At 47.6% G+C, this 24,412-nt stretch overlaps 1 protein-coding gene and 1 non-coding gene across 4 annotated transcripts in view; one reads left to right on the top strand and one right to left on the bottom strand.

Annotated features, from left to right (window-relative positions):
• The first annotated feature begins 2,996 nt into the window (after positions 1–2,996).
• The window catches only part of Rassf2 (Ras association domain family member 2), a 45,560-nt gene continuing 24,144 nt past the window's right edge, over positions 2,997–24,412 (top strand). The window contains exons 1-2 of one of the 3 annotated variants that reach the window (XM_029564853.1): positions 2,997–3,015; positions 22,320–22,410. In XM_029564853.1, coding sequence (XP_029420713.1) covers positions 22,352–22,410 — 59 coding nt within the window. In that variant the 5' untranslated portion in view covers positions 2,997–3,015; positions 22,320–22,351. Of the gene's footprint in view, positions 3,016–3,346; positions 3,489–6,916; positions 6,972–22,319; positions 22,411–24,412 lie in introns of those variants that run through there. The other 2 variants (XM_008835895.3, XM_008835896.3) reach the window with 2 other exon arrangements.
• LOC115070848 lies at positions 18,048–18,151 on the bottom strand. The gene has a single exon (XR_003849967.1). It is a non-coding gene; the product is annotated as a small nucleolar RNA U13 (small nucleolar RNA).

Genomic DNA, 24,412 nt, shown 5'->3' with positions numbered 1-24,412 from the left:
TGATCTGCACCTAAGTCTGGCCTATGGCTCAGAATTCAGTTTCTTCAAACTTCCCCACGTCTGCATCACCAAGGGATGGCTGGTGGCCCCAGGAGGATAAACAGAGGCATCCTTCCTTCTATACAATTATGGGGATCTAGCAAGTTGACTTAAATGAGGCTGCCCCTCTCCAAGTCAGGACCCCCAGAACAGGAAACTCTGCAGGCAGTTTGATGATCTTTTGTTCTCTTCTCAAACTCCCTTTAAGTCATCAGCATACCTGCTTTCCAGGGTCAAAGGTCACAATGGAGCCAATAGAGCATCTAGACTTCCTGGCTCTCCTACCGCTTCCTCCCTTCACACAGAGCCTACTAGGAACTGAAGAACAGCCCTGGAGTCCCCAGTTCCTCTCTGTAGGCACTGCGTTCCTATCTGCAGGCACACAGCACCTCTCCAGGTGTTACAGTGAGAGATAAAGGACACTGGGAAATGATTTTCTGTCTGTGGGTGTTCCACATTCCTGCCTGTTTTGCTAAAGAAAAGAGTGAAGTCAGAGCAGTCTTGCGCCTAGATCCTCAGAGGGCCCGCTTAGCCCACTGTGGAAGCCCCCTGCTCTGTGTGAGCCCCTGTGAAGGCTGCTGGTCACATGCAGCTATTGAATTGGCTTATGTCCTTGAGGAACTGAATTTTATTTACTCAAAGGTAACATCTGTATAAAATGTAGCTACATTTTGAGACTCTAATGAAAATGTGTCTGAACTGTGCTTAGGATCAGCTTTTAGCCTTAGTATGAAAACTGAATGTAAAATGCACGAATAATTCCTTCCTATTGACTATATGTTAGAATATTTTGAATATACCAAACAAATATAGTATTTTAGATCTAATTTTACCTGTTTCATTTTACCTTTTTTGAGACAAGAGGTTCACTATGCCCCAGGCTGTCCTAGAATTTGCTTTGTAGCCCAGGTTAGCCTTGAATCATCTTGCCTCAGCCTTCCAAACACTGGGGTTATAGGTGTGTATGCCTGGCTTTCTGTATATTACTTTAATGTGGCTACTAGAAAATTTAAAATCATACTTATGGCTCTTGTGTGGATATTTTTTGTTTGTTTGTTCATTTCGTTTTGTTTTGCAAGAACTTAGGGCTTTACCCATGATAGACAAATGTTTTCCAGTGCTTGACTGAATTCTTATTGGAGAACTTCTGCCAGTAAATGCTCCCCTGCTGCTCCCTAGAGCCTCCTGCACAAGGGCCTAGTCCTTAAGTGTGGAAGCTTGCAAGGTTTAAAGGTAGAATTCAGGGGCTGAAGAGACGGCTCAGTAGTTAAGAGCACTGGCAACTCTTGGAGAGGACCAGGGTTTGAATTCCAGCACCCACATGGCAACTAACAACCATGTATAACACCATTTCCAGGGGCTCCAACAACCCTCTTCTGACCTCCCTATGCATTGCATGATATGGGTGCATTTACATATATGCCGGCAATACACTCATACACATAAAACAAAAATAATTAAAAAATAAAATATTTAAAGGTAGAATTCAATGTATCAGGTTCATGTTTGCAAAATAGTATCTCCATCCCAGATTGTCCCTGTCCTGTCTTGAAGGTGAGAACTTACTTCTTTGTCTCTTGTGGCTTCTATACCAGGAAACTGGTGAGTAGAAAGATGTTTTCCAGTGATGTAAATCACCAACCCACTCACTTGCTGTATTCATCAAAATGCTTTGGATTAAAGGCACTCACCCCACACCCAGCATCAAAATGCTTTTTTGAGGAAAGGTCTCACAATCTGCCTGTTTCCATCTTCTGAGCACTGGAATTGTAGTGTGTACCACCAGGCCTGGCAGATTCGGATTTAAATAGGGCCCAGGGTCAGTGTTTCTGGCATCAGGAGGGCACCCCTAATCGCAGATGATTGGTCATAAAGATGGCCACTTGTCTCAAGGTAAGCCAATGAACTGCTCTCCTGGGAGACTGGAGTAGAAACTGAATTGTAGTAGTACCTGCTTTCTTGAACAATGAAGCCCAGGACTCTGGTATCAGAAGTTATGGCTACCCTTGGTCATGTATCTGAGGCACAAGGAAGGCCAGGCTGAGAGAGAAGAAAGGACTGCTTGCAGAAGGCAAGCATCCTGGGTTAGCAGAAGCCCTGTGGCTCTGGATTGACCTCCTGAGCTCTCCCTGCAGTTCTAACCTGGGAAACTCCCAAGTCCTCAGAGCACATTCCCTGGGAATCGGTTTCCTGCAAAGGACAGGGCCTTAATTAATAGAGTGTGGGAAGAAATTAGCGGACCGGGTTTATGTTTACAGTTCAAGGGACATTTATCCTTTTTTTTTTTTTTTTTGAAACAGTAGAAAAAGCTGATCAGTAACCTCTATGTTCCCGATAGTGGACAGTTCCCAGCACCACCCTGCAGCGGCGTTTTGGGTTCAGCAGACTTGTGGCTGGCCTGGGAAGCGGATCGCCGTTTATAACATTGTTTCTAAGGGAGACACATTCCAATATCCAAACAATGAATTTAGTGGAGAATGTCTGGCTTCCAGGCGGATGGGATGAGTTGGTTTGCACCTTGGAGGTTGGCCACCCTTTAACTGTTAGGCCCCCTTACCCTTGTCCTTTGGCTTGGGGATCGACTGTAAAGTCAGGGCATGGATATAGGGAGAATTCTGGTGAGAGGGTATGGAATCCGCAGCAGGGGTGCTCCCTCCCATGCACTAGAGTGCCCCGGAAGTCCAGAGATGAAGAGGGGGGAGGTGAGAGATAGACAAAGAAACTTGGCCTCCTTCACATTGCTGTCACGTCTGTCCGCCCGCGAAGACGAAGGGGCCCAGTTAGCCCTTGCGTGCCTTTGGGAATAAGCCTGGGTGTTAGAAAAGAAACACTCCCCCGCACCCCCCACACCTCTCCGGCCAGCTGCACATCCTCTGGGTTCTTTAGATGGGCTGCTCCCTGGGAGTGCCTGTAACAGCGCGCCAGCCGAGCCGAGAGCTTGGGACAAGTCCATGACGCTTGGACCGGGCAGATGGGGTGAGAGGCGCCACCTTACCCTCTCCACCCGCATGCTCTACCCCCTCCCCATCTCCTCCCTCTGTCTGCCAGCCTGGAAAAAGCGTTGGCAACTAGAGTTCGCTGGCCTGGGGGAGGGGGTGGAAGAGACGCGCTGCCACCGCATTGTCTTGTAGGGAGGGGAGAAGCTCCGCCCTGTGAAGGGGAGGGGAGAAGAGGAGGGAGGGCAGGAGTGGAGGAAAGAAAGGCGAGGGAAGAGGGGCGGGGAGAGAAGAGCCACAGACAGAGTAGAGGGGCGGGCCGGGCGGGGAGGGGACGGGAGGCCAGGAGGGCGGGGTGCGGGTCTCCAGCAGCGCCAGGGCCCGCCCTGCCCGGTCGGACCCAACGGATCGGTGGATGCTGCCAGGCGAGGCTGGAGCACCCCCGAGGCTGGTGCCCCCACTTTCCAACTGCACGATCCCTGCGCGCGCGGATGCATCTGGCCCGGGACGCAGGCAAGGCAGCGGGTGCGGGGCGCTAAGAGCCCAGGCACTGGCGGGATGCTGGGCGCAAGGTGTTGGCGTCCGCGGGCCTGTCGCCCCCAAAGTTTCCCGCGGTGGCGCCTGGCAGCCTGGCCCGGCCCGGCTCGGAGTCTTCTGCCCCTGCACGCCACCCTTCTTCCCCAGCTACAAGGGGGGTCCTGGGTATCTGGGCTGCCCCGGGGCCACTCGCCTTCGCGCCCAAGAAAGTTGTGGCTCCGAGTTCATCCTCCCGCCTGACCACCGGAGGTCCGAGTGCAGCGGTGGGAGGTGCCCCCACCCCATACCCGGGTGTCCGGGACGCGAAGCGGAGCGGGATAGCAGGTGCAGGGCGGGGCCAGCTGGGTCAGTTTGGCAGGGTCGCGCCGCTGTCCTCCTCTGGCTAGCCATGTGATGGGCAGTGTCAGGGGGCACGCGGCGCGCACCCGTCGCCCTCCGCCTTCAGAGCTGCAGGGGACACGCGGCCCGCGGTTATGGGCGCACTTCCCCTTTGAGGTCTCGCGTCCGCCTCTGGAGCTGAGTTCACTGGGGACCCAGCTTCAGTTCTCTCGGCCCCAGCTAGGCAGGTGCCTTCTGCGCTCCAGCCGCCACTTCTGCATTTTGAGTGCTTGCTTTGCGCCCAGCTCTACTACTCTGGCGAGCCCTGCAGAGAGCAGAGTGGCGGTGTCCCGCCAGGGACAGAGGGCTTCCCGGGCGCTGTGTGGATTCTAGACTGTCCGCAGCCTCTCTGTACTTCGGGGGCCGGCTCAGCGCCAGGCTGTGCTCGCTTTATTCCCAGGTGTCTGGAAACTAGAGAGCTAGGATAGCTTCTCCCTGAGAGCGGAGGCCGAGCACAGAGGGACCGGGGTTACAATAAGTACCTTACAAGGCGTGCTTGGGGAAGTGGCTGAGAAATAGCAACGTAGAACAGGCTCCGTAGGTCCTTGCCGTAATTGGTCCTGGTCCGGTGGGAGGAAAGAACTCAACCAGGGAGCATGTGGGTGAGGAAGCTGACTTTTCAATCCACAGATTTATTTATTACTTGGAAGCTTTCTACAGGTGGTCTGAGGGTTAAAGAAACCTCTTGTGACTAAAATATATTGAATTTGAGACGAGTGCTTTTTTTTTCTTCCCTCATTCCTGCCCACCTTCCTTTCCTTTCTGTCCCGAGGAACTAACTGTGGTATCTTCCTGAGTGGTGCCCATGTGGGCTCCGAAAACCGTAGAGTGAGACCCCGAGTGTGGGCTGTTTCTCCTCTGGATAAAAGCCTGATGTCTGGGACCTGCTGCAGCCTAGTGGGCCTTGGGGAGGTAGAGGAGAGCATCACATGATGGCTGAGCTGGAGAGGAGGGGTTGGCTTAGAAGGAGGCATCATTCTGGCCCTGATACAAGATGGAGGCATAATGTATAGTTTGCCTGGGCACCTGGGGTTGTGGGCTAGTACAGTTTGAAACTTTCTGTGCTGGGGATGGTGGGAAGCCAGACCCATTCTTTCAGCAAATAGGAGAGCAGAGGTGGAGTGTTGAGGAAACAGGATGCGACTTGGGATACAGCTTAGACTATCCAAGCACAAATGATGAGGGGTAGTTTTGAGAAGCCCAGCTGAAAGGCTAGTGGATCTGAGGTTTCCCAGACCAGCATCCCTGAGATGGTATGGGGTGGACCAGGTGGGCCAGTACATGCCCTGTACCTGTATCTGCTACTTCTTTAAGCAGCAGCATCCCACCTTTCTGAGGGTGGTCTCCCTGAGGTCCTGGGGCTCCACAGCATACCTCTCTTCACCTCAGGGTGGCTTCTCTTTGGAGGTGCCTGCTTTCTCCCTATGCTATGGTATTATAGGAGGTGGGGGCCTGGCAGTAGATGACACCACAGCTTGCTTTCAGTCTCTCAGCTCTCTTCTTCACTTTGGTGCCCTGGCCTACTGGTGGCATCTCAGTGTCCCACTGGTTTCACTTTGATTTGTATATTTCCTGAGGCCCCTAAGCCAGGCTTCTCATTTGGTCCTGTTTGTGAACTACTTAGGAATTGAGGACCTGGGCTATAGGTGTATGCAAGTCTGTGCATCTTGGCACCTCTCCTGCCTCATTAGGGCTGGACACTGGGACTTGCTAGAAAGGTGACCTGGTGTCCAAGCACAAAAAAGTTGGACCTGATTACTGCTTCCAGTCCTCTTTGGTATTCTTTGGCAGGAAGTGTCCTCATTGCCTGGGAGGAGTGGAGGAGAGGGTAAGACGTGGTTGCCAGAGTCTTAAGGAGAGGCTGAGAGAGGACTGGGGGAACCCTAGGAGCAGACCTGGGGCCTGCCCAAGCCTCCTTTCTCTCCCTCAGCGAAAAACTGGTTGTTTTAATTACGTGCTCGGAATAGAAGATGTCTGGTCTCTGACCTCCAGTCAGAGTTGCTGAGAGCTGCCTCAGCCTGGTTTAAAGCTAAGGAAACAGTTTCTCTTGCATTTCCCACCACCCCTGCCACCCTTCATTTACCTCAATGACACACTGTCACATTTAAACACCTCTCTGGCTCCCAGAAAAAATTTTCAAAGTCCTTGAGGTAGGGTAAGCTCCCAAAGGCCTGTGATTGCTCGTCTCATTTGTTTGGCCTGCTTATGGGCTCCTATGGAGGACATGGCCTTATTGGGGCTTGTGAATGGAGCAGTAGGTGTGGTAAACAATGCCATGCTTAGACTTTGTAGAGTGGGTCATTGCTGATCCTCCCTGGATAGAGATTCTGGAGCCTCTAAATACAGGTTGATGCTGCTGTTTGGGATAGTAGCTGGGGCTGCTGAACTCCTGGAGTCAATCCCCAAGAGGAGAGAGGGGCTGTGGAGGGCATTTGACTGATTCTAGTGACTTTCAAGGACTTTTTCCCTCTGCTCAACAGTTGACAAAAAGATACCTTGTGCTTTCTTTGGACCTGTCAACCCAAAGTGATTAGGTAAAGTAGGCACATTCTATCAGCATGAGTTTCACCCCATGTGCTCATAGTTGGCATTCAGTTATGCTTGTTAACTACTTGTTTCTGCAAGTGTAATAGGATGAGTATTGGATTTGGAGTTTTCCCTGCATTCTTTGTTTTGATATATCTTATCTTTATTTTATGTGTATGAGTGTTATGCCGGCCAATATGTAAGTGCACCCGTGTTGTGCATTGCCTGTGGAGGACAGAAGAGGCATTGGATCCCCTGGAACTGGAGTTATAGATGGTTGTTAGCTGCCTTGTAGGCGCTGGGATTTGAACTTGGGTCTTCTGCAAGAGCAATCAGTGCTCTTAACTGCTGAGCCAGCCCTCTAGCCCTGGAGTTTGCCCTGCATTCTATCATGTTTTAGCTGTAGGATATGGGTGTTGTAATAGATTTTGTCAGTGTCTTGCTTATGTTTCCTTAGCCTCCACCAGTGACTGATGAGAGAAGACATGCAAATATTCTCCAGCCCCTCAACTCTGCTGTGATTACCCTGAGACATGTTCTGTGCTGTCTCCGAAGGTACTTCTTGGGGCACTGTTGTTACCCAACTTCTCACAGGAGGAGCGTGCTCCCTTGATCTGCTGTCTCTTCCTCTTGTCTTGCTTCCCTACTCCCCTTGGACACTTGCACTTGAGTTCATGTCTGTGCTTCTGGGGGAAATCCAGCTAAAACAGGCTTTAGACTTTAGTTAAAAATTCACCTAAAGTTTCACTTAAAGTCTCGTGTTATCCGATCATAAGGTGGAAATGATAGTTATTGCACAGTGATATTCCAAAGATGAATGAACTGTGGTGGCATACAGTAAACATTCAGGGAAACATGTGCCAGCTCACCGGTTAATACTGAAGGGGGCTGTGATGGATTTGAGAGAGTATTAAGGTAGAACATGGAGAATCATAATGATTGGAAAGAGATGCTATCCTTAAATGGGAAAATGGAAGTTACCTGCCCAGTAATCGCATACCTAGGTTGTGACCAGTGATGTGCTGGCTAATAGTTTAACAGTTGACTCTCGGAGTCAGGTGGAGAAGCCTTGCTTTGAGTTATCTGCCAGTTTTGGTTGTGTAACTGTTCCCATTATAGATGATTTTATGCTATCAACATGGTGTCAGGATGTAAACTCTATGAACCCTGTGGTCGTGGCTGAACTGGGATGTGACTTCACTGATCTCAACTCCAATTTTATGCATGGGGAGGGGGAGGGTAAAAGCTGTACTGAGTCCCAAATTTGAGGTGTATGTAATCTTTGCTCTGAACTGGTTGAATCACTGAGTAAGACAGTGCTAGAGTTCATAAAATGATTACTCAGATGTTTATTCTGAGTCTTTGTGGCCTTCACTTCCCTATCTCCTGGGCAAGGGATTAATTAGGTAGTTACACGTGTCCTTTCTAGCCCTTGTTTTCTTTTGGAAGGATCCGCCACATTTTCCTTCTGTCTGCTCAAGAACAAAGTATTGAACATAAAAAGCTTCTCAAAAGTACAAAAGTATGTGTCCATACTTGTGGTGTGCACCCCTGGGCACCTGCAGCAGGCACTCATTTTTCTGCTGGACAAGGAATTCAGTAGGCATCAGCCCAGTATAATTCTCCTTCCTTGTTATGTCCAGTCTCTCTTCATGGCACAGGTAAGGGTGTCCCCAGGGAACTCTGGGAAGGAAGGCTAGGAAGGGGCTAGCTTCTTGTAGGAAAGACAGTCCTTAACTTATTGGACCACTATGACATTTCATAGTGGACTCTAAGAAAGATCTGTGTGAAGAGAGAGGCTTTTACAAGACAGAGTTCAACATCCTTGGGGTAGTTTACTCTCTTCAATCTTTGGACAGCCTTCCTGAGGGAGCCCCTGACTCACTCTGCGCTCACTAAGGATGTAATTGAACAAGTGTGTGGGGATGTCCCTTGCATCATTGTTTACAATAACAATAACAACAGCGTCACAAACTGGAGGCTCACTGTCCTACAATCACGGGTTAGTTAATTATGGTGTGTTGATATGTTGGAATACCATCTGGCCTTAAAAATAAAGGTTATAAATGTGCATTTATAAACAAAAACAAATACCATCTATTTCTAAGAGGGAGGCTACCAAACAATGTACTATTTTTGTGACACATTTATATTGTGTCTATAAGGATGGATGGCAAAATGATGATGGCAGTTAGCTCTGGGCAGTGGAATTTGGGGAGATTTTGATTTTCATCCTTTTTGTTTCCACATGTAACAACTTTAGTTTTTTAATGTTTTAGTGCAAATCATAAAAATTTTCCCATTAACCATTTATAAGTGTAGAATTCAATGGCAGTAATCTTGTAGGACCATCACTACTATGTATTTCCAGAATATTTCCATTATCCCAAACAGACACCATTTGCCCTTTAAACAGTAGCTCCTATCCCTTCCTCTCCCCAACTCCTGGTTACTTCTGTTCTACTTATTGTCTTTATGAATTTGCTTATTCAGGGTACCCCTATGTAAATGGAATAGTACAAGATTTGACTTTTTGTGATTATTAATCTCTCTGCTTATTTATATTTTTAAAAGAAAACAGATAAAGAAGATGTATGCTGCTGTCCCAGGAAAGTCCTGGGAGAGGTGTGGGTATCCTGTCTTTGGCTCATCTCATGCCATTCTTGTTCTGGGGAGCTGTCAAGCTGCCATCTTCATTTCAGCCTGGCAGGACAGAGGTGGTCAGAGCTGAGGAGTACAGCCCTGCTGGCTGAGAGCTGACCACAGTGGGGGCTTGTGGGTTGCTGGCTGCTGGGCCTCAACCCCCAGGCTCTGCTGCTGAATCGTCTCATCCCAGGGTTATCTATGCTGGTGAGTTTGGGAGGGCAGGTCAGCAGCTGACCAGCAGTGATTGAGAGTCAGTGTTGAGGTCGTTGAGATGAGCTTCCTTAATTATTGTGGCTCCATTTTTCTATTTTAAGCATCTTTTGTGTGACCCCAGTCCTGTGACAGAACTGGATTTGAATATCTTTCATGGTGCGACTGTTGAAGGTTTTATTCACAGCATGGCCAGGGGCACAGGGGGGCTTTAGTTAGTGAGATCTATGAAGCTCCAGATATTCTGGGGAGTTGAGCAATAGCTTCAGATAATTGGAACCTTCTTCCTGACATTCCACGTAGGATCTCTTTGACAAGTGTTCATGGTGAGAACAGCCCATCTTCGAATGTGGCGGGACAGCTGGGACTGTGGAACCAGGCTGGGATCCAATGAAGTATGTTTGTTCTTCAGGTTGGATCTGAGGTGAAAGGTGGCCAGGAGGCTGTGATGTCCAGGGCTGGGAACCTGGTGTTATGGCTCTGTTCAGGTATTCCAAGGTCATGGGATAGGTCAAGCAGCTTTTCTCTGGGATGCCTTTTTCTGCCACAGATGCTTTAAGATCCTTAAGAGAGCTCTTGCAGAGCCCATCAACCCAGTGTGTTGATCAAAGGCACGTCTGAGGGCCTCTCAGGAAGTCCCCGTACCTGGCTCTGCCTTTTCATCTGTCTGGTGGGAAGCTGCCCTTTTAATCCCAGGCAGTTAGGAAACTCTGAAGAAGGTTCTATGAAAACAGTCTTTGAGGATTAGCTGAAGCTGTTTTTCTTTTTTTTTTTTTTTTAAACTTTTAAAAAATTTATTACTCTTATTTTATTTGTATGAGTGCATTGCCTGCATGTATGTAAGTTCACCCATGTCATGCAATGCCCATGGAGGTCCAGAAGAGAGCAATGGACTCTCCTGGAGTCACAGATAGTTGTTAGCCACCGTGTGGGTGCTGGGAGTCGAACCCAGGTCCTCTGCAAGAGCAGCCAGTGGTCTTAACCCCTGAGCCATCTCTCCTGCCCCTGAGGCTGTTTTCATAGTGCTGACTTTCCTGCAGGACTAGGCTGCTGGTGACAGGGCAGGCAGAGGTGGGGGGTGGGTAAGCAGGCAGGCAGAGGTGGTGTGAATACAATGCTGGAGGACTTTCCCTGAATTGTCATAGAGGACTTCCCCTGAAATGTTATGGAAACCCCCATATGCAGGCTCTTCTGGTGCTGGGAGATCTGCTGTGTGATGCTGGACTTCCCTGTGTGCATTGCTGGGCATTAATCATGTTAAAAGAGGTGGACAAGATGCCTGTTATAGCTGACCTCCTAGAGGGCACAGTGATGCCAGGCCCTTCTCTGAAGTCAGAGGAATCTGTGGGTTTCTGGGGATAAAAAGGGTCAGCCATCCTGGCTTTTGGTTTTTCAACCCTGAAAACCAAACTCTGAAAACCAAACCTCTGTCTCTATAAGCAGAGGAAACCCCAAGACCTTTACATACAAAGTTTAGATTCTCAGCCTATAGCGCCAAAAAAGGAAGAAATGCTGGGGTTCCCTACCGGAAGGGGATGTGAGGTCAGAGGTGATTCTCAGAGTGACCAGTGACTTAGAAACCATTATGTAAACAGGACGTGTGGCCCTCATAGAAACCTATCATGGGAGGAAATGGGGAACCGGAGGCAGCCCCTCCTTACCTGCTGGGATCAGTTGGGAAGTCCACAGAGCTTGGAGACCAGCCTGCAGGTGGGCAGGGGTACTTGAAGGACATAGGTCTTAGGTCCTGTCTGCGGGCTAGCCTCTCTGGGGAACCAGAGCCCCATTTATACCCAAATACTAGACTGGAGGGAAGCTCAGTTTGCCCTTCTTAGGGCAGACATTAAAACTACCCTATAAAACAGTCCTTGCTGTTGAGAAATGCAGGTCAGGGAATGTTCCCTCTTATTTACTCTACTGGGGCCAGTGTTATTTCCTCCAGTGGCCACTAATGCCTTAGGACCAAGCCGATCATACGACATTTCTCTTATGGCTGAATTTTAGTCCATGAGGGGGCTGAAATATATGTACATTGTGGCATGGCCCCTTCTGTGCATGGCCGTAGGGGAGACTGCTTCAGAGTTGTGACTAAGTTCTTCCCTGGGGGTCTGTAGGTGATGGGGATGGGGGTCAACATCCTAAGACTGGTTTCTCTGAGCCAGTCTAAACTATCTGAACTACCTTGACTATAAGAGGTGTAAAGACCCTCCTTATCCCAGAGAGGCCCTGCCCCACATACTGGAAAGAGGAGTGCTGAACAGAGGGGCCACAATGTATGGAGTCTTGCTGGGTTTCCCCAGTCACGGCTTGAGCACTAGATCAGACTCTTTGTCCAGTCATGTTTTGACACAGTTGTCTGTATTGTGCCTGTGTAGTGAGGTCTCCATACTCAAAAGGAACACGTGGAGGCATCTAGAAGGTGTTGTACCCACAGAGGGCATGCAGCTCTTCATCCACATCCTTCGTGATCTACTTTACAGTAAACCTGTGACTGTAAGTGCTTCTGTGTTCTGTGAGCTGCTCTACCAAATTAGCCAAATTAGAGGAGTTTGAGGGAACCTTGATTGGTTTCCTCAATGAGTCAGTTGGTAGGAAGCACAGGTCACCAACCTGGGTTTTATGACTGGCATATGAAGAGAGGGAGCAGTCTTGGGGTTTGAGTCCCCAATGTATGGGATCCGATGCCGTCTTCAGATTGCTAGAGGCAGTACTCAACTGCATCAGACATTGGGTGTTCACAGCAGAACTGGTTGCTTACTTGCTGGTGGAAGAAATGCCACTGTTGGAAGTTTTCTGCATTGATTGTGTGTGATAGGGAAAAATACCAGCATTGTTTCTCTTGACACACAACTCCTACACCCCCCAATACACACTTCCCCATACACATACCCCATACACACACACCTGTACACACCTCCATACACACATCCCTACACACTCCCCACACCCCCCATACACATACACCCATACACACACACACACACACACACGACTCCTACACCCCCCAATACACACTTCCCCATACACATACCCCATACACACACACCTGTACACACCTCCATACACACATCCCTACACACTCCCCACACCCCCATACACATACACCCATACACACACACACACACACACACACACACGACTCCTACACCCCCCAATACACACTTCCCCATACACATACTCCATACACACACACCCCCTATACCCACATCCACACCCATACACATACACCCATACCTACCACACACAATTCCCCACCCCTGTTCTACTCTCCACAGCAGACACAGCTCCCCACGCCATGCCACCTCCAGTACATTCTCCACACACGCAGTCTTGCCTCTCTTCACACGTATCCTCTCACAGCTATTCGCCCACCTTTGTAGCTACTCTCATACAGCCTTTTCTGTCTTGACTTTTTATAGTCTTTATGTCTTCCAGTTGGCCTTCTTCTACCACCTTGGTTTTCTGATAATAGGTAAAGGACCTTTGAATTTCCTTCTACAAACATTCATTAAAAGGGTCCTGGCCGGGCGTGATGGCGTACGCCTTTAATCCCAGCACTCGGGAGGCAGAGGCAGGTGGATCTCTGTGAGTTCAAGGCCAGCCTGGTCTACATAGTGAGTTCCAGGACAGCTGGGGCTACTGGGAGACCCTGTCTCAAAAAGACCAAAAAAAAAAAAAAGGGTCCAAAGCCTTTGGACACTGGAGAGACAAGCTGCTCTTCTGGCTAGGCTGACTGTATGGTGTCCCAGGTTGGCTCCAGTTACTCACTTAGCTCCTGCTGCTGTGGAACAGGAAGCAGGTGTTTTGGGCAGTTGCCCAGCTGCACTTCCTGAGCTCTTCCCCAATGCCTGTGCTGGGGAGTCCAGACCTGCGTGTGAGTTGGAGACCCAGTGGTGTGGAAGGAGCTTTGTAGACCCAGCTGCTGGGGGAATCCCAGCCCAGCCCCCTGCTGTGTACAGTTCCTCATCTGCCTAGCGTCCCATGGGAGTGTGGTGGCTTGGGTAGGACCTGTGCCTGGCCTTTCCCAGTAGTTGAGGCTTTTTCTGTGACTATTTGTGGGGCCTGTGATGGAGAAGGGTAGTTCACTCTTTGAATAGGTTCTGTGACTGAGGGTCAGTGGCTCGGTGATTTCCAGTACTCAAGCTCCTGAATAGGGACCTGCATGCCTTGCGCTGGGCCTGGTCCTTGCAGGGTCCAGCCTTTCCTATAGCCTGTCTACTGGACTAGTTCCTCCCACCCTCCCTTTTCCTGAGACTGTTGCTGGTAACTGGAGCCAGTCCATATGTCTCCACCTGCTGAGATGCTCACTCCAGCTCTCAGTCAGACACTGCACCAGGATCACTGGCTGAGCTTTTCTTTGTGTGGGCCCTGAGACAAGTCACCTAACCTCAGACCTTTCGTTTTCTTCTTTGATGCTTGAAATTCTTTTGGGATAGAGAGAGGCAAAGTCTTTTCCTCACAGCTCCCCCTCTCTCAGTCTTTCTCCTCTGTCCTATCAGGTCCTCCACAATACCGTCCTTAGAGGCTAATTACCTACTCTTTCCTATCTCTCCTAATGTTCTCATAATGCCTAAGATGCTCTTCCACCTTAACACCCCATCATGCCGTTCTGATGTGATGTCCTGTCCCTGCCAATCCTCTCCAACCCCAATCATGGCTCCCATGTTCTCCAGGCTCTTTTTCCTAACAGAGCTCATTCTAGCCAGATGTGGTGGCACACGTCTTTAGTCCCAGCACTTGGAAGGCAGATGCAGGCAGATCTCTGTGAGTTCAAGGCCAGCCTAATCTATATTTTGAGTTCCAGACCAGCTGGGGCTACAGAAGACCTTGTCTCAAAAAAGACCAAAAAAAAAACCTCATTCCGAAAGGCTTAAAAATAAAAGCAAAGTTTTGTGTGGAGTGCTTTCACTGCTCGCTCCCTGTGGTGGCGCACACTGCTAGGGAACTCTGACACAGGGTGGGAACGGGATGAAGGGGTCATCCCTTGATGGCTGAGTGTTAGGTGGACTATGGGTATGTACCTGGGGCCCAAACACAGGATGGGAAATGGATGAAGATGACCTGGGGAAGGATCATGAGCAGGTCCCTGAGAGGATACAGCCTACCCAGGAAGTCGACTCTCCATTGACTAGGGCATGTAGTTGAAGGCAAAGTATTGGAGACCTAAATTTTGCCGATGCTCAGGGGAGGCGTAAGTTGTGAACCACTACATGAAATCTTCTTTGTCATCTGTAGATCTTGGCAGGGCCTCAGCCCACAGCTCAAGTCCTCTTCCTTGTATGGTGCAATGGGGCTGGGGTTTCCTGTTTGCCATCAGCCCTTCTTCCTGCCCTGATTGGGGGGTGGTGGTGGTACTGTCTCCTGTCTGTCATAGCTCCTTCACAAAGCTGATTCTCTCCAAAGACTTGACTAGTTAGTCTTGAGATAACTTTCTTTTCCAACCCAGGAGATTCAGATTGCCTTGAGGAGGGTACTGAGAAGAGGTGGGGACCAGGCCCCAAAAGGGAAGCAGAGGCTTCTGGCAAGCATTTCCTTTGCATCAGGCTGGGGCCTGGGGCTGACTTCCTGGCTTCTGTGACAGTGGGTGGATGTCCTGGTTTGCCAGAAGGGGCCCTTGCACTGGCTGTATTCCTGCACATCTTGAACCTTGAGGACACTCTGCTGTCTCCTTTCTCTTTGAAAACAAAAGTAACAGGGAGGGTGCTGCATACCAGCTTAGTTTGCTTTTAGATAATTCTAGTCCTTCCCTGAAACATAGGCTACTTTAAAATACATTTGGTGTTCTCTTGGGTCTTCACCTCTCTGCCAGGTTTTACAGTGGCTCTTGCCCTGAATCAACAGTGGCACGACGTGGGGAGGCTCCCAAGGTCAGTGCCATCATTTGACAGCACTCTGGCCTGGACACCAGGAGTTTTATTTTATTTTATTTTATTTATTTATTATTTTATGTGTATGAGTGTTTTGCCTGCATGTATGTACATATACCCATGTATTCAATGCCCGAGGAGGCCAAAAGAGGGTGTCAGATCCCCTAGAACTGGAATTATTGATTGATGTCAGCTACCAAGTAGTTGCGGGGAACTGAGTCCTCTGTAAAGAGCCGCCAGTGCTCTTAACCTCTGAGCCATCTCTCCAGCCCCAACATCAGGAGTTTGGAAGCAATCCTTCTCTCCTCCCCTTCCCTGACCCAATTCTGAGAGGGTCACTTGTCTCAAGACCAGTAGTACCTCCCTTCCCAGTGCCCATCCTTGGTTAACTGAGGCCTTTACAGTTGGTGACTCAGTGGGGCTTGCCACCCCAGTTGCTCTCTGTGGAGAGTTCTCTCTCTAGCCTATCTGCCACTTCCCCAAATCTATTTTCTGAGTCTGGGGCTGTCTGGGTTTTGTCCACTGAGTGTTGCCTTGCCTCCATCCTTCCGTAGTTGCTAAGGTGGGGTGAGGCAAGCTCTAGCTCCGACTGTACATCCAGGAAGAGGTTTGGGAAACAAAAACAAAAGCTGCTACCAAAGGGGTGCTTCCCTTGCAGACACTTAGTCTCTGTCCAGGGGACAGAACCTCAGAACCCGTGTTCAGATGAACCAGCTTCCAGGCGCCTTGACTTCAGGGAATGAAGGCACTAGCATTTGGAGGAAACAAAGGGCCGAGAAGAGCGGGGTTCTGCTGTCTTTGGAGGGCGCTGTGGTGGCCTTTCATACTTCCTGAGTCTTCTTGAGACCTGGGCATTTACTCTCTCACAGAAAAATGAGCCTGTGGATTTCCTAGTCTTGAATGACACCTGCAGAGCATGAAAAGCAGGCCCAGAAGGCTCTCTGTGGTTAAGATATCATGTTCAATAGCTAAGGAAACTTTCCTTTGGAAGGATATTGTCTTGGGTCTTAGGGAAGACAGGTTTGTGACTATGATCTCTCTTTGAAGCAGATAGGAAGTCATGATTGGCCTCCATGTGGAATAAAATAGCTCCCCCTGGCAAGCTGGATGGCATTGAACTACGGAGAATCTGGAACATTTGCTAAAGTGTGAAGCCAGTGCCATAGGAAAATTGACTGGTTGGTGGCCCCTTTGTGAGTCTGATGTGACTGGGGCCTAGGTGGATTGTGTCCAACAATAGTTACAGCTCCAAAGCATGTTTAGCAGACATGCTTTGTTTGTAGGGGGTATTTGATATACACCTTAGTTTCTAACACACTGGTTTAGAAGGCCTGCATGTGTGACATCTTGGTTCACAGTAAGAGGTCAGTAGAGATAAATAGATTTTCAAAGAGCAGCTCCATAATAGTAATTATCTGGGTAAATCTGTCCTTTCTTGTTCCTTCCCCCATACTTCTCTTACTTCCCTCTCCCCATTCTCCTCCTGCCCTGATCCATCCTCTCTCTCTCTCTCTCTCTCTCTCTCTCTCTCTCTCTCTTCTCTTTCTCTGTGTGATAAGCTAGGAGTGCCTCAGATGCTGGCTGACATGGCGACTATCAGTCTGGTCTCAAGGCATTGTGGGGCATGATGCTTATGAATAATTCTTGTAAGGCACTTAGAATATAGGACCTTACTAATTCTCAATAATAACAGGGACAGAAAGGTTGCAGCCAGCAGCTGAGCACGTCATTCTCTCTCAGGCTGAAGATGTCCGTCACCCTTGAAGGAAGTTTCCAATTGAATCCACATTCCAGCCCCTAAACCTTCTTCCTCTGATCCTCCTGTGTGAGGAATTTAACTCTAAACTTTGTCTTTTTGTTATTGCCACCTCTGGAATTTCCCTGCCATGCCTGTGAATTTAGCCTAGTTTTTTCAGCTGGCTGGGAGTAGTAGGGATTTGTGGAGACGGTTAGAAAGTTCATGGAAAGAGGTGCAGATGTTCTAGAGGAGAGAGTGGGTCCTAGGACCACTTACTACAGTTTCAGTTCAACAACATAGTAGCTATGTAAGTATTTTCCCAACACTCCTCTTCATGAAATGTAAAAATAAGAAAAAAAGGTGAAGAGAATCTAGGCCAGAGAAAGCATGATAGGGTAGCCTGGGTCCATGGGCAGAGTGCTTGCTGTGACCTTGATAAGACTATCCTATAGCTAGGTAGAGACTGTAGGGTTGGAGGAATTCCTATGATGGACCTATAAGACTCCTTGATTTCTATCAATCTGCTAAGTAAAACAGTGGTCATGAGAGAGGTGGGATACTTCACAACTTTATTAATAACTTGAATTTTATTGGTATATTAAAGCCCTTTATATATTAGTGACATTAGTCCTTTGTCATATGTGTTATAAATGTTTCCCCCCATTTGTTCTTTGCCTTTTGACTTTCTATAGGGTATAGTTTTTTTCTAAACAGAAGTTGAATTTTTTTAAATTTTATGTGTATGAGTGTATTGCCTGCATGTATGTGAGTGTACCCCTGTCGTGCAATGATGCGGAGGTCAGGAGGTCAGAAGAGGGCTTCAGATTCCCCTGGAACTGGAGTTAAGGATGGTTCATAGGCACCATGTGGGTGCTGGGAATCAAACCCGGGTCCTCTGCAAGAGCAGTGAGTGCTCTTAATTGCCGGGCCATCTCTCTAGCCCCCAGAAGTTGAATTTTTTATAGTTTTACCAATTTTTAAATTCTGTCTTCTGAATCTTGAGTGTTGAATAGGAAGAGTTATCCTCACATAATTCACACAGACACACAAACATAGATATACAGACACACATAGACACATACAGACACACAGACATACACAGAGAGACAGACACACACCCCCTAATTTCTTCCAGCATTTTATTTTTTAATATTTAATTTTTTTCTTTCATGTCAGACAGGTAATGTGCTGATGTCATAACAAGGTTTATGGAAGGCATATGGCATGCAGTAACACAACTATTCAATCATTGGGCTTATAAACCAAAAAAGGATCTAATATTTAAAATTTTGATGTATATATGATCTTTTGCTGGAGGGAGTTAGACTTTACTTCCCTATCTTGCATTTTTCAGAAGCCCACCAGCTCTCTCAAGATGCCTCTGGCTAATCTCTTTTCTCTGTTATTTAGCAATGCTACGCACACTCTGTGCTCCCACATATATTTGGATCTATTTCTGGGTGCTGCATTGTTTTATTGATCTGCCTATTTTTTCCTATAGTACCAAATAGATTTTAATAGCTGAAGAGAAGACTTAACATTCTCTAATTGGTATTCTCAGTGGATTTAAGAGGATGTAGCATGAAAAGGGAACTGTCTTAAGAAAAGGCAGATTGCTTTCAGATGCAGAAAAAAATTACCAAATTATGGAGTATGATGGAGGCGGTGAACAAAGAGAGTGCGGAAGGTTCACTCCGTGAGTTAGAAGATCAACTGAAGAACCTAAGAAAAATAGGGAATGGAGATTATGAATGCAAACGATTTGAGACTTGGAAGATGGATGGATAGATGAGAGGATGATGGATGGGTGGGAGGATGTATAGATGAGAAGATGAATGGGTGGGAGGATGGATGGATGAGAGGATGATGGATGGGTGGATGGATGGATGAGAGGATGGATGGGCAGGTGGATGGATGGATGAGAGGATGATGGATGGGAGGATGGATGGATGAAAGGATGATGGATGGGTAGGAGGATGGATGGATGAGAGGATGATGGATGGGTGGATGGATGGATGAGAGGATGGATGGATGGGTGGATGGATGGATGAGAGGATGATGAATGGGTGGATGGATGGATGAGAGGATGATGGATGGGTGGATGGATGGATGAGAGGATGATGGATGGGTAGGAGGATGGATGGATGAGAGGATGATGGTTGAGTGGATAATGGATGGGTTGGAGGATGTATAGATGAGAGGATTATGGATGGGTAGGGGGACAGATGGGTGAGAGGCTGATGGATGGGTAGAAGGATGGATGGATGAGAGGAGAGGATGACGGATGGGTAGGAGGATAGATGGATGAGAGGATGATGGTTGAGTGGATAATAGATGGGTTGGAGGATGTATAGATGAGAGGATTATGGATGGATGGAAGGAAGGATGGATGAGAGGATGATGGATGGGCAGGAAGATGGATGGATGAGAGGATGATGGATGGATGAATGGATGGGAAGATGATAGTATTGATGGACAGAATGTTAGATGTGAAGATGGAAAGATGGAATGAATGAGAAGATGATGGGTCGATGGGAGGGTGACTGACTGGATGAATGGTGCTAGACAGAAGGGATAAGAGTTTTCAGAAGAATATGCAATGGAAGGAAGAAGCGAATTAAGCAAAGGAAGAATTGAACAGCATTTCCCTAGTGTTAGGGGTGAGAGGGATGCTAGCTCTAGGCTCATCCTTCACCATTCATCAAATTATTTCTGGAGCCAGGTGGTAGAACGGCCCTGGTCAAAGCCCTTCATGACCTTTATGTGGTTTCAGTCAGGCTCCAGGTATCCCTTCCCTGGCTTTGCCACCAGCTGTGGCTGTACTGACCACCTCCTCCTTAGGCACCCTGTTCTACAGGCTTTCAGAATACCTTGTCTCTTACTTCCCCTCCTCTTCCTCCAGGTGCTTTTCTCCTTCCACCCCCCCTAACCCTCTCTGTTTTCTCCCTGGTGACTTTATGTGCCCTCTGACCTCAGAAGTTTACATTTTATCCTGTAGAAGTTGAGGTGCATTCCTGCCTGGCCACACCCACCCCTAGCACCATCTCACCACTGACATCTTAGATACGGGGTCACTGCATCCAGTTAGCCCTCAGGACCCAAACTAAATTCAGATGAAGTGCTTTTCCTGTGTGGTACCATGGCCCTGCCCTCCCTTGGTAGAGCTGTCTCCTCATCCTGTCCTCTCCTACTATACCTACAGCCAAGGACAGGGACAGAAAAACTACTGGCTTTGCTATGGAATTGCCTGGAAAGTGCTACTGCACAACTAGATGCACAGTGAATATTTATGCAAGTGTGTAGGAAGAGGACCTTTCAGGTATACTAGGTACGAGTAAGTGCCACTTACAAAAGAAGGGCTTTCAAGCCTGTCTGCCCCCTTTTCTGTACAGTACATATTTATTCTGTTTTTAAAAAATATTTTTTTTATTTTATGAGTATGCATGTATTGCCTGCATGTAGGTAAGTGCACCCGTGTTGTGCAATGCCCGCGGAGCCTGTGGCTGTTCCCTGCCTGGCTTTTATCTAACATTACTGATGTGACAGAATTTTCTTTTAATATTGTATTTTTAATTAGTTTTATTTTATGTGTATGGGTGTATTGCCTGCATGTAGGTAAGTATACCCATGTTATACAATGCCCGCGGAGGACAGAAGAGGCTGTAGGATCCCCTAGAACTGGAGTTTTGGACAGTTGTTAGCTGCCATGTGGGTGCTGGGATTCAAACCCGGGTCTTCTGCAAGGTTTTTATAGTCAGATTATGTTTGCTTTTTGGAAAAACAGGACTACTTAGAATCTAGAGAACCCCACTGTGTCCTTGGGGGGGGTCCCACTATTGGGCACACAGATGGGCTGAGTGTCCCCTACTTTCCCTCATAGCTTAGGAGCCTTTGTATTAATGTCCCATGGTTTTGGTTACCAGATACAATTACCCAAACTCAGGGGCTTAAAACAACAGAGATTTATTGTCCTACAGTGCTGCAGGTCAGAGGTCTGGTATAGTTCTCATAGGGTCAAGATCAAGGTATCATCAGGGCAGGCTCCTTCTGTTTCCATAAAGACACGGTGAACTCCGTTTAATGGTGTGATGCTGAAGCGTTTAAGGGAGAGAGAGACTGGTGCCTGTAATTTACTTTTAAATACCTCAAAAATAACAGGGGTTGGTAACAGGAAAGATGGCCAAAGTGTAAAGATGGGCAGGTAGTGATAGTGTAAATAGTAAGATACTAAGGATGGAGTAGTCATGGACCATGACCTGTTTGCTGTCATATTTTTTCATTTTTACCTTTGAGAATTCTCTTAATAAAATATTTGAAAAAAATTGCTGATAATGTCATTGCCTAGGCAACACTAGCCTTTCACTCATTTATGTGCATCTATGTAAGTGCCAGTGGCTGTCAACCAGAACCAATTTTGACCCAAAGGGACCCTAAGTAATGTCTGGAGACTTTCCTTTTGGAGACACAATCTCACCATATAGTCTAAGCTTGCATGGGACTTACCATGTAGGCCAGGCTGGTCTCAAACTCATATCCTCCTGCTTCAGCCTCCTGAGTACTGGGTGCAGGCATGTGTCACTAAACCCAGTGTTGGACACATTTTTGATTGTCATGATTATGCAGAGCTACTAACTTTTAGTGGCCAGAGGCCTGAGAAGCTGGTAAACATCTTCCAATGCAGAGGACAGACCCCACAGTGGAAAACAGTCAGCTGCTATGTCAGTAGGGCCCAGGCATGCAATTCAGAATGCTTTCACATACATTAATGTATAAATATATACACATGTAGTTTGTTTCTTTGTTGTTTGAGAGAGGGTCTCACTATGTAGCCCTGGCTGGTTTGGAACTCACAGAGATCCACCTGCCTCCCGGGTGATTAAAGGCTTGTACCAGTGTGCCCAGGAATGTATGTATATTTTACTGTTGCATGTATTTTAAACAGAATCAGACCTGTAGTTTCATTATTCATATTTTCTTGGTACATTGTTATTTTCCTAATAATGAATTGCCTTTCCCAATAATGAATGAGTGCTCTGGTAGTACTCATGGATCTGTGCTGTGGTATATTGGGCAAGACTTTATTTGGACATCTCAGGTGGTTTCCCATCCCCCATAGACTTTGGGCCATCCCTGCCGCATGAGACTGTGCTATGAGCTGAGGAGGTCCTTTTAAGGAGGAGCTTGTTGGTCATCCTTGGGATCAGTGTGGCTGTCGGTAGTCTCTTGGACTGGGACATTTATTCTTGGAGCACTTGAGGTAGTGTTCTTTCCTGGGGGTATTTTTTCTTCGAGGCTGAGGCCAGCAGAGGTGGTGTGGCGTCTCATTAGCCCTGGTCTCTCTGGGCAGCCCTGGCTGCAGATCTGATTTTCTCTTGCTGCTTGCTGCCCAGGTTTTACTAAGGTTACAACCTGACTTTAAACTCCATCTTCTTTCAATTACAGGCCTCTCCTTCTGATGAAAAGAGAAAGGAAGAATGGACTACAATAACCAAACTTCCCTAGTCCCATGTGGACAGGATAAATACATTTCCAAGTAAGATGTTTTGCTGTATGGTGTATGCTCACTGTTCAGTCCCCCGCTGGGACTCTAGGGAGATGGGGGTTTCCTCTATGCACCAGCAAACTGGGGATCTCATGTGAGAATGAGACAAGCAGCTGACCTAGGACTAGCGAGAGCAACAGCAAGATAAACAGCCGTAGCCAGAGAGGAAAACACGCCCCACTGAGCTTGGCACGGGAGCAAGTCAACAGAACAAGACACCGGGCATCTTTTGGGAGTTCAAAACTGGTGCTGTCCTACAAGGTTTCTGGAAGACTCGAGTTGTCTGATGTCTGCTTGTCTGCTGGAGTGTTTGTGCTCCCCAGTTCCTACTGAAGCCTGATCCCCAAGGTGATAGATTAAGACATAAGGCTTGGACAGGGAGGAACTCTCACCAGTGGGATTAGAAGAGAAACCCAAGAGTGTTGTTTGTCCTTTTACCATGTGAGGAGGCAGGGAGAAGGCATTGTCTGTGAGGAGCTGTCACCAGATGCTGAATCTGCTGCATCACATTCAACTGAGAAGTGAATTTCTGTGGTTTTTAAGCTCCCCGGTCTCTAGTATTTTGTTATAGCAGTCATAAGTGAATGAAAACACTGTTCATTGTCCCTGCTGTGATGGTACTTGGGGAAGACCTGGCTGGGATGGTGTGCCAAGGGCTGCTGTGGTTCTGACTGAAATAGGCACAGGTGCCCTCTGAATAAAAGAGGGAAGTTCAGCTGGGTGAGGTGAACTCACCTTTAGTCCCAGCTACTTGGGAGGCTGAGGCAGGAGGATTGCAAGTTTGAGGCAAGGCTGGGTAACTTAGTAAGATTGCATCTCAAAATAAAAGTAAAGAAAGGCTGGGGATGGAGCTCAGAAATATAGCACTTATCTAGCATTGCTCAGGCCCTGTTCATTTCCTACTATGAGGAAGAAAAAAGAAAAAGAGTGGCTTGTTGCTTTCTGTGTATTGATGCTTCTGAGATGCAGACTGTGTTAGAACAACAGAGGTTTGGTAGAAATTTATACACCCCCTCACCCATCAAACCCAGGATCTTACATGTGTGAGGGAAGCACTCTGCCAAGATATGCCTCCAGCCTGTCCCTCCTCAAGTCTAAATGTATGTCTTTATGTCCAGCACCAGGATTTTAAGTCTTGAATGCTCTCCATCTTTAAAAGTTTAGCTTGTTTGAGACTAATTTTTAAAAAATATTTTATTTTATTTTTTTATGTGCATGAGCGTATTGCCTGCATGTATGTAAGTGCACCTGTGTCATGCAATGTCCACAAAGGTCAAAAGAGGGCGTTGGATTCCCTGGGACTGGAGTTATAGATAGTTGTAGCCGTCTTGTGGGCACTAGGACTCAAACCTGGGTCCTCTGCAAGAGTAACCAGTGCTTAGCCATTTCTCCAGCCTAAGACTAAATTGTTTTAGATACACCTGGTTGCATGCCTGTTGGGTGAGATCCAGAACGTTTTTACCTTTTCCCTGAAGGGTTTTCCCAGGGACTCCTAGTGAGCAGGAATTTTGGACAGCAGACAATGATCTTTTAGTTGAGGTTATATGGAATTGAGTTCTTCACTAATTCAGTCTAGCTTGGGTAGAATAACTCCTTTATCTATGTCTAACTTGTCTGGAGTTTCTTAGAATTTTGATCCAAAATCTCTCCATTGGCTGGCTGAGTTGAGAAGGGCTGAGCTGTTACCTCCTGCCTGGGAAGAGGCAAACACATAAGACAGGCAGCTTCTCCAGGCTCTGTGGCTTTGCATTCCTCTTGGAGTGCAGAAACAGCACTGTTCCATACACAGGAGGCACATGTATGTGTCAAGAGTAGTTTACCAGCCCTGAGGCCTCCTCCTGCCCATTTCCACTCACTGCTCCTCAAGGTGTCTCACTTCTCCCACTTAACACAACACACGCAGGACTCATTTATTTTATGTAGTACGTTCATATATTCATCTCTGTATAATATTCTACTGTGTGCCAATAACTTATTTTATTCGTCTATTCTG

The sequence above is a fragment of the Nannospalax galili genome, unplaced genomic scaffold (genome assembly GCF_000622305.1).
Source record: "Nannospalax galili isolate Female #2095 unplaced genomic scaffold, S.galili_v1.0 scaffold118, whole genome shotgun sequence".
Taxonomy (NCBI): Eukaryota; Metazoa; Chordata; class Mammalia; order Rodentia; family Spalacidae; genus Nannospalax; species Nannospalax galili.
Note: the sequence above shows the minus strand (reverse complement) of the source record. Positions and strands in the feature narration are given on the sequence as shown.